Consider the following 10105-nt stretch of genomic DNA (forward strand, 5'->3'; position numbering starts at 1 on the left):
TACTGTGTGGTCCTGCCTAAGTTTTCCTATAAACTGGAGTTAATTAAATCCAAATACTTTGATATGAGGACAGAGTTCCTCTGAGAATCCGCATATGTGTAGCACTGGGTCCACTTTCCAGGAGGTCCTGGTGCTGGTGGGCATAAATATTTCCCAAAGTCTACACCCATGGCTTTTTCATCCAACAGAAAAAAGAGATGGGCTAGGCAGGAGGATAACTCGAAACCTCTCTCGCTTGGAAGCACCATCCGAACACAGAACATGGTGGCCATCCATGTCCAGCAGAGGGGGCAGCACTCCGAGCTTGGTATCATATAAAAAGATTTAACAGGCATTTCGGTGGTCAGACAGGTCTTGGCAAGTCAGATGACACACAAGGGTGGAAAGAGGGACCCGGTTGGATTGGACAGTATGCTCTGAGGGAAAAGGAGCCTGCAGAAGTCCCCAAAGGACCCAGGGGCCTGGACTCCTGACCTGCAACCCCTGTCTGATTGCTACAGCTCTGGCCACAGCCTGGGGCCTGTGCTCTTACTGAGCCACATGCTCCAAGGATAAGGAGATTCTGAGTTTGGTGGTTTCCAGTTATTTTTTAAAGGGGAAATATAGTCCCAGGATGGAGTTCCAGCATCTCAGAGAAAATGCCTCTGTTCTTAAGGACATGGAAGGAGGAGAAAGGAAAAATATTTATTTGCCTGAAATAAAAATAAACCTTGGTGCTTGGAAAAAACATAAAGGGCTCAGAGAGACCCCCTAGACTTCGATTCCCACCTGTTGGTTGTATGTCTATGAGCACATCTTTCCAGCTCTCTGGGCCTTAGAGTCCCCATCTGTAAATGGAAGAGGCTGGGCCAGATCATCTGGAAGGCTCCTTATGATTCTGACAGTTTAGGACAGTGCTGGCAAATAGAACTTTCTGGAATAATGGAAATATTCTACATCTGTACTCTATAGTATGGTACCCTTAGCCTCATGTAGGTAATTGAGCACTTGAAATGTGGGTTGTACAATTGAGGAACTGAATTTTCCATTTTATTTAATTAAAATTCAATAGCCACCTATAGTTTGTGGCTACCATATTGGACAGAACAGTCCTAGGATTTTAGAACCCAAGATCTGGTTCTGTTCAGTCTACTGTGTTTATCAAGCTAAGCACATTCTAGGCAAATTTACGCAGGGCTTGAAATCAAGAAGGACCGCTGGTTGGTACTCAGTTATGAGAATATCCAGCTGGCCAGAAGCTCTTCTCCCTTGGCATCCCAGCTCACTGAAATTTTACCCTCACCTCCACACTCAGGAACCACAGCTGGCTAAGCAGTGTGTTTGTGTCTCCTGTCAGGCTCACGACCCTGCCTGCCAGGCCTGCGTGCAGCATCATGTCCCGAGAGCCCCAGGCAGCTGCAGGAGCCAATCCGTCTCTCATCATTTCTTGGCAAGTCCAGAGGGCAGATCTTTAATAGAAACATCACCGCAGCTCATTAAGGAAGAACAGTGTGTTTGGAAGTTGAGGTTCAGAAAGGTGTGCGAGATTCCCATTTCTGGCACTCTCCTCTTCATCTGCCGTGGCCAGCCTTGCCAAGTCGGGTCCTTTACTGAGCCTCTCACACTGACCTTCCCACTGTCACAACCTGAGTTGAGGTCTCCTTAGCTTCTTCCACACACTCCTATCAGCTTTCCCCCTGCCCCTCAGCCATCCTTTTGACACTCCTTGGTGAAACATTCTAAAATATCACTCCGGCCATGCCATCCTGGGGCTCAAAACCCGCAGCAGCCCTCCTGCTGTCTTCAGGATGGAGTCCAGGCTCTTTGTGGGGTACCCGACCACCCACCATGGTCTGATACCTTCCTACCACATGAGCTTTATTCCAGCCAGGCTTCCACAGGGATTCCTGCTGCTCTAGCCACTCAAGGCCTCTTGAGCAGGACCTCTGCTTCCATGCAGGCTCCATGCACGTCTACCTCTCATTTGCTCTGTAGACATTCAGGCCCCTCTCAAATGCCACCAGCTGCGTGAGGCCCTTCCTGCTCTCCCCACGCTAGTACTTTCTCCCAGTCTTTGCTAGTGTGTGCTCTTTCTAGGTAGGAATGTGACCGTCTAGCAGAGTGGTTCGAATAAATGCTTCAGTGGAAGCAAATGGACCTGGGTTCAAATCTTTGTCCTTGCATGTAACTTTGGGCAACTGGCTAACCCATCCTCCACTCCTCAGTGTCTCTTTTCTAAAATGGACACGATGTCTCCCTTACACGGTGGTTGTGCAAGGTGCTCTAGGCTGGTTTATATAATATGCTCAGCACAGTACCAGGTGCATCATAAGTGCTCAGTAAGTGGTAGTCATGGTTATTATTATTATTATCATCATCATCATCATCATCTGGCCCTTATTGAGGAAGAGTGGGGTCTTACACACACTGGCCTCAGCCCCCTCTCCAATCCTCGGCATCTGGACAGCGGGGATCCCTTGCATTTTTTTGTAGCCCCTGCACCCAGCTGTAGTTTGCAAATATGAGGACTCAGAATTATGAATTGCTTGAATCTCCCTGGGGCCTAACAGCCTATACTGAGTCCTGGGTCTATTTCTTACTAGTTGTGTGACCTTGGGCAAGTTTCTTAACCTCTCTGGGTCTCAGCTTCCTCATTTACAAAGAGAAAATAATGGTATCTTTGTCACAGATTGTCGCAAGGTGTAAATGGGGCATTAACAAAATGTCTGGAGGACTACCCAGGGCTTAGCCAGCCCCTAATGCCAAATCTGCACGTAGGAGGCCATTAGTGAAGGTTATTTGAATGAATGAATGAATGATCCCATTGTACCAGTTGTAATGAGGTGGAGGGGTGGGATTATAACAGTATTATTCTCAATTACAGTAGTTTGGCCTAGGTTTCTGGCATAATTATCTCCCTCTTCTCTTTATTCTTTTATTACTTGGCTCTGGACCAATTACCTGGCTTTAACTAGTTTATGGCATGTAGGACTTTCTAGCGAGTGCCTCCCAAGCCTCTGTGGAAACAGACGGGGCATAAAAATAAATATAGAATTTGGGCACATTCCTCTTGAGCCCAACTGAGTAGAACTGGCTGGTGGATACAGCAACAAAGCGACAAACAGAGAAAGATATGCTTGCAGGGCCACTGGATGGGGCTTTATTTTCCAGTTAAAAGAATATGTTCTTGAGGCAGAAGAGACAACCAGAAACATCAGCAAAGAGAGTAATGGGCAGGTGGAAGTGAGAAGCAGCTTCTAAGAAGTGGGGGCTAGGGCACCCCCTGCAGATCAGAGCATGTTGCACGCAGCCCACCTCCCAGGGCAGCTGCTGGAGGGCTTCCTTGCTGGCCCCTGACCGTGGTCAGACTCTGCCTGAGGAGGCTCCAGGCACCCAGCTCGGGTCTCTCCTGGATCCATCGATGCTGAGGGACTTCAGTAGCGGCCCGGAGGGCAGGGCACACAAGGCACGCAGACGGTGCGGGGCACACAGATGGTGCCAGGCATGCTGGGGGAAGGTGCACAAGGGGGACAGGAGGGAGCGGAGCATGGGTTACAGGGCAACCTGTGGAAGAAAGGCACGTGGGGCAGGATTAGAAAAAAGTCCAACTCAGCAACACGTGCCGTGGTTCTGCCCCCCAGATGCCTCTCAAACTCACCCACTGCTCACCTTCTCCACTCAGCCTCCCTAGTCCCACCTCCATCACCTTTGCCTGTAAGACCTCAGTGGCCCCCTCACTGGTCTCCCCAGCCCCTCTCTTGCCCCTCCTAACCACTATCAACTTCGAGGGCAGCGCCATCTTCTACAAACACAAATAGAAGCATGCCCCTCCCTGCCTAAAACCTTCAGTGACTCCACATGGGCCATGATGAAGAACAGCTTCGAACTTCAACTCAACTGTCACATTCTCCTTGAGGCCCTCCCTGATCTCGCTGTATCAAGTCCCCCAGGGGTACCCTGTGACTCCTCCCAGAGTGATTGGTGGTTATTCTGTCACGGTCCGTTTCCCCATTGAACAGTGAGGTCAGCAGCCGCATATGAATGCGCACCCTGCAAACCCGGCCAGGAGCAGGCGTGTCATAAGAGTGTTGTTGACTAAGAGGAACTAAGTAATTCATACAGAAGGAATACATGGCAAAAGGAGAAAGGATGAGCTCAGAGACCGACAGGTGTGGGCTCAAAACCAGAAACACCCTGGACAGTAGATGGGAGCCAAATAGCCCAGAAACTGGACAGGTGCCCAGGGACCACATCCAGCCTGAAATATGTTTCATATGGACGGCACTGTATTTTTTTTAATTTGTTGAAGATACTTAAAAATCAGAAGAATTTAATATTTAAAAGACGTCCAGATCCCCAGCTTCTCTTGAACAATCAAAAGACCCAACCATACTGGATCTGCAACTCACACGGTAGAAACAGCCTTGGGGGGTGGGGGCAGTGCCCTCATTGGACTAGGCATAGCTCTCTGGTCCTCCACAGCCCCACAGTGAGCCGTGTCACTCATGCACGTTAACAGCCTGCTCCTTGAAGAGTATTTAACTTTGCAACTCTTGCCCCGGAGGGTGAGAGCAAATGACAGAAAAGCAAGGCTGAATGCTGAATAAGAAACAGCCTGCAACAGCAATCAGCCCACCAGGTGTCCACTGTCCTGAGGTGTCCTGCGCCCAGGTGACCACCAGGCCCTACTGAGCCTATCTGCACTGCCCAGCTTCCAACCCTCCCCACTGCTTACCCAGACCATGGCCATGGCCTCCTGAACACGTTCCTTGCCTGGACCCTCTTCCCTCTACTCTGTCCATCCTGCAGCCATCCGTACCATCTTCCTAAAGAGCAGCTTTGAGCTTTCACGGACTCAGTCAAGAAACATTACTGAGCATTTACTATGTGCCAGGTGCAGGAGATAAAAAGAATTTATAATGTCTCTGAGTTCTAGGTGTTTACCATCTCACTGGGGAGATAGGCAGTTGAGCAAATTTTATCATTTCCTCCCCCCACCAAAAAAATTAGACTTTTCAATTGCCTATGAAATAAGGTCCTCCTGGGCGCCTGGGTGGCTCAGTCGTTAAACATCTGCCTTCGGCTCAGGTCATGATCCCAGGGTCCTGGGATCGAGCCCCGCATCAGGCTCCCTCCTCAGCGGGAAGCCTGCTCTCCCTCTCCCACTCCCGCTGCTTGTGTTCCTGCTCTCGCTATCTCTGTCTCTGTTAAATAAATAAATAAAATCTTTAAAAAAAAAAAAAAAGAAAAAGAAAGAAAGAAAGAAGGTCCTCCCTCCCCAGCATGGCCTTCATGGTTTTCAGGGATGGGCCTCACCAATCTTTCCTGTCCTCCTTCCCACCACAACTTGATCACACTAAAGCTACCCGTGTCCTCCCAAGTGCAGAAAACCTTTCCCCCCAAGTATGAGCTCCAGTTGCTTGCCTATCTCCCTAAACAGATGGAAACAACCTGAGAGCAGAGGCCTTGTCACCATCTAGCCCCACGTCCCCCATGATGCCCTGCACCTGGGAAGCCCTTGGAAGGAGTTTGCTGACACAGAAAGGAACACAATGGTCTCCCCAATGGGCCAGGTTTGGGATGGCAGCATGAACACCTGCCTGACTTTCTTTGGGTCATAGCAGCTTTCCAACTGCTTCTTAATCATGAGAGGGCTCTAACTCATGGGTAGGCCCAGTTGCTTCCCATGACCTCCTCCAACCCTTGCCCGCATCTATACAGCCCCAGCGGGGCCCACTCACTTGCAGTCCTCGCTCTCCAGCAGGCCCCGGTACGTGGCGATCTCTGACTCCAGCCGGGCCTTGACGTCCAGTAGCACCTTGTACTCCTGGTTCTGCCGCTCCAGGTCACACCTGATCTCAGCCAGCTGGGCCTCCACGTTGCTGATCAGGCACTGTATCTGGGCCAGCTGGGAGCCATAACGGGCCTCAGTCTCTGCCAGGGTGGATTCCAGAGAGTCCCTCTAAGACAAAGGGAAAGACAAAATAGTGGAGGAGTAGATGTATTTTCCTGGTTCATAAAGAAGAGCTCAAGAAGAGCCACCTCTCTCTTTGGGGTTGGGAATGACCCCTCCCCACCTAAGTCACTGTGGAAACTAACCCCAAAAAGGCTGAGTGAGTTATTCAAACTTAAGCAGCTGGTCGGTAACAAGTCTAGAATTTGAACCCAGGTCCATGTGATCCTAAATCCCTTATTCCTTCTTCATCCTCAGTCTAGCTTTACACGTTGGATCTGAGGTTCACCAGGCTCATCCCCTATGGCATTATTTAGATCCATGGTCTTCAGCCCTGGCTGCACATTAAAGTCACATGGGAGCTTTTAGAAAATCCTGGCGCCCAGGCCCCACCTCCAGAGACTATGATTTCACTCATCCGGAGAGGAACCTGAGCATGGGATGTGTTATCACTCCAATAGGCAGCATAGGTTTGGAAGGACAGACCAAGCAGAGAACAAGTGGCCACCTGCCCCATGTCAGATGTGAGACATGCCCCTTTGATCTCTGTGCTGGGTCTGGGGAGAAACTCCCTCTAGGAGACATCAGCTGGGCAAGCAACCATGGTGTCTGAATCTGGGCCTCCTCCTCCCTCCTGGATGCCTGCACCTAAATGCAATGCCACCTGGGATCCAGTACCCACCAGGCTGTGCTGGGCCTGCAGCTCGATCTCCAGCGTGTTGACAGTTCGTCTCAGATCAATGATGTCTGACTGGTAGCTCTGAAGCTGCTCGGAGCTCGTGGCCACCTGCTGATTAAGCTCCTCCATCTGCAATGGGGGAGACAGAAGAAGGGCAGGAGTACCTTCTCAGGGACACTAGGGAGGCCGGCCCCACCTGTGAGAGGCCCACCTGCGTGTTGAACCATTCCTCCACGTCCCTGAGGTTGGTCTCCACCACAGTCTCATACTGACACCGCATCTCCTCCAGCATCCTGTTCAGGTCCACGGGGGGTGCAGCATCTACCTCAACGTTAAGGCGGTCCCCCAGCTGGTATCGGAGGGCACTGACTTCCTGAAAAGGCACAAGCATGAAGTCACAGGGTCACCACCCCAGGGAGACATAAAATGATGGAACAAAAATGCTAAGATGTCTATGTCAGAGGGGCCCTTTGAGGATTGCAGTCCACTCTGCAGCGTGCCCTGTGGTCTTCCAGCTCCGGCCGGACACTCCCATAAGGGCAGAAGCACCCCATCGCTCTTCCTGTCACTTTGGCAGAAGCCGAGAGCAACGTCGGGATTTGTTTGATCTCCTTGGGCTACAAAGCGAAACCCGTGCGCCTGCATTCCCAGCCACCCTCCCAGCCCGTGTTCATCCGGGACGGAGGGCAGCAGGAGTCTGGCTTTACTTGGTTCAAGGCCCGAGTGGAGCAGGCGCCTCCCTAGGCTTGGCTGCCAAGGAGAGAAAGTTGTCTCGGAGGCTGCCCCGGGGTGTGTGAGGATGCCTCATTAGTGGCCTCCCAGTGCGGTTCCCAGCTCTCTGATTTAAATAGGATGAGTCAGCTACCTCAGGGCACTGAGTGAGTATGCGGTAACTGATTGTTACTTTACATTTAAGCCTAAGGAAACCCAGCCAGGATTCAGAGACCCTTGTTCTTTCAAATCCCAAGTCAAGGGGTTGAGAGTCAACTGAGAGAGGGGGGGTGGGCGGGGAGACACCAGAGCTCTGGTGGGCTTTGCAGCACTCGGGTGCCCAGGGTGGAGGAATCTCCCTCCGAGGACCTGCAGGAGATGAGGGGGGAAATCAGAAAATAAAGACCTGTGACTTTTATATCAAGTATATTATATGCAAACAGGAGAGTGGAAGAACAGGGTGGGGACCGAAAAAAGAAAACCACCGCACTCGACCCTCCCTTGGAAGGATGGGGGTCACCCCAACAGCCGAGCCTGACAGAGATGGACAGGCCATTGCTTGCGAGTTCTGGAACACAACCCCCTCGGGCCCTCAGGGACCACTACACCCCCAGAATGTTTTCTCAATGCTTGCATGAGAAAAACACGTGCAGTCACCGCAAGCATCTGGCAGTCACAAAAGACCACGATGCAGAAGAGGAGGTCGCTCGCCTCTCTGAGCACGGACCAAGTGACAGGGGTTTCACACCCATGGACTCCCTTAAAGCTCACAGCAGCCTGTGTGCTAGTGCTGCTCTGTTTTACAGACGAGGAGCCTCAGAAAGGTTCAGTAAATTGGGCAAGTCCCAGAAACATGACATGGCACCCCTGGGAATTTCAACCCCAAAACCTCACATTCTTCCCACTCAGCTTCCCAGGGCCACGTCAGCTTGACTTTAGGGCTCACCTGCTCGTGGTTCTTCTGGAGGCACAGCAGCTCCTCCTTCAGGGACTCCACCTGGGCCTCCAGGTCGGCCTTGCACAGGGTCAGCTCGTCCAGGATCCGGCGCAGGCCACTCGTGTCGGCCTCCACCAGCTGCCGCATGGACAGCTCCGTCTCATACCTGTGCAAGGGCACGGTCAGCAGCTGAGCGCTGGTGCTGAACACAGAAATCGGGGAAGCCCTGGAAATGCGGGGGCTTCTCCAGGCCTCTCTGAAACTAACGGAGAGCTGCCCCCAAAGATGTGCAGGCCCCCGGCCAAACTCACTTGGTCCTGAAGTCGTCCACAGCAAGCTTGGCGTTATCAATGTGCACGACCATCCTGGCATTCTCTGCCTTGGTGCACAGAACCTGGGGGCCAATGCACAAGAGGGGGTTAATTCAGGACAAGAAAAAGGAGAAAGAACCCAAGTGAGAAGCCAGTAGCTGAGAGGGTTCAGCAGCCTGGGAGTCATCCTTGCAGAAGCCCCTCTTCCCTAGAGCCCTGGGGAATAGTTGGTGAACTGCTAGTCCTTGGAGAACATGGGATTTATTTGTTAAGCACCTAGGTCTTCATAAATCCAACTGCCCCATTTGGTTGCAATGAACAATGTGGAAGGAAAGAATCCCATTAAGTCTGAAGTCATTCATGGGACAGACGGGGCCTTAACAACCACTAACATTTACTGAAAACTCACCATGTACCAGAGGTTGTGTTAAACACTTCACCTGCCTCGATTCGTGGAATCCTGTGACAGCCCCACCAGGTGAGAACTCTTATTATCCCCAGTTTACAGATGAGGACACTGAGGTCTAGGGAAGGGCAGGGCCCTCCCAAAGTCATGCAGCAGTAGAATGGAGACTAAATCCCAGACTTCTTCCATGTTAAGGGCTCTAGCTGAATGCTCAAATTAGGAGCTAATCCTATGCTCTAGGGACATCTCTTTCCCCTGAATGTGGCTTAATGAATTAACAAGATTCAAACCCGGAATGCTAGCTCTTCTGCTCTTCTGGTTGCCTTCCCAGTGAGTCTATTCACTACTTGCCCTCACCTTCTGCTGGAGCTCCTCAATGGTCCTGAAATAAGACTGGTAGTCGGGACACATGGTGGCCACTTGAGACTGGCATGCCTCTTGGATCTTGCTCTCCAGCTCTGCGTTCTCCTGCTCCAGCTGGTGCACCTTCCCCAGGTAGCTGGCCAGGCGGTCATTCAGGACCTGCATGGTCTCCTTCTCGTTGCCATTGAAGGAGCCCTCACAGTACCAGCTGCAGGTGCCCACAGAGCTGGAGATGCCACTGGTTGGCCGGCAGCTGCTGGGCCAGCAGGAGCCGGAGAGGTAGGTCTTGGAGAGGCAGCTGGTGGGCCGGTAGGTGGTGGGCATGCAGACAGAAGGCACGCAGGCCATAGGCTGGCAGACATAACCCAGGCACAGCTCAGGCCGGCAGCTCAGGCTGCTGGAACAGCCGGAGGAGGGCCTCGGGCAGCTCTTGATGGAAGCTGAACAGTTGGATGGCATGTCGGGGAGGTCCTTCTCCTCAGCAGTAGTCACCTGGATTGCCAGTGTCTGCAGACCCCAACCTGCCTGGGACTTTTTATACCCCTGGAATGAGGGGGTTCGCTCTAGGAAGTCATCATGGGGTGGTGTTGATGTTGCTGCTCAGCCCCAGAGGAAGCTGCTAATTAATTCATAATTGGTTTCCAATAAGGAGTTCCTTTCCCCATAAAAGAGGCGAAGCTAGTCATTTGGCTAAAGCAGGACACTGGGCTCCTGTCATTGACCACCAGGGGAGAGCTTCAGAACACATCTTCAAAGGATCAGCTCG

General features: G+C 51.8%; 1 protein-coding gene across 1 annotated transcript; it reads right to left on the reverse strand.

The window, feature by feature from the left end:
• Nucleotides 1-3413: 3413 nt before the first annotated feature.
• On the reverse strand, nt 3414-9798 carry KRT32 (keratin 32). Its single transcript, XM_045888054.1, has 7 exons — nt 9334-9798; nt 8571-8653; nt 8269-8425; nt 6823-6984; nt 6615-6740; nt 5721-5941; nt 3414-3543 (listed from the first exon to the last, which is right to left on the reverse strand). Exons 1-7 carry the CDS (start codon nt 9796-9798, stop codon nt 3414-3416), a joined length of 1344 nt encoding a protein of 447 aa, XP_045744010.1.
• Between the last annotated feature and the right edge of the window lie 307 nt (nt 9799-10105).

The sequence above is a fragment of the Mirounga angustirostris genome, unplaced genomic scaffold, assembly GCF_029215605.1.
Source record: "Mirounga angustirostris isolate CCGP_5_RB_7025 unplaced genomic scaffold, mMirAng1.0.hap1 SCAF_17, whole genome shotgun sequence".
Taxonomy (NCBI): Eukaryota; Metazoa; Chordata; class Mammalia; order Carnivora; family Phocidae; genus Mirounga; species Mirounga angustirostris.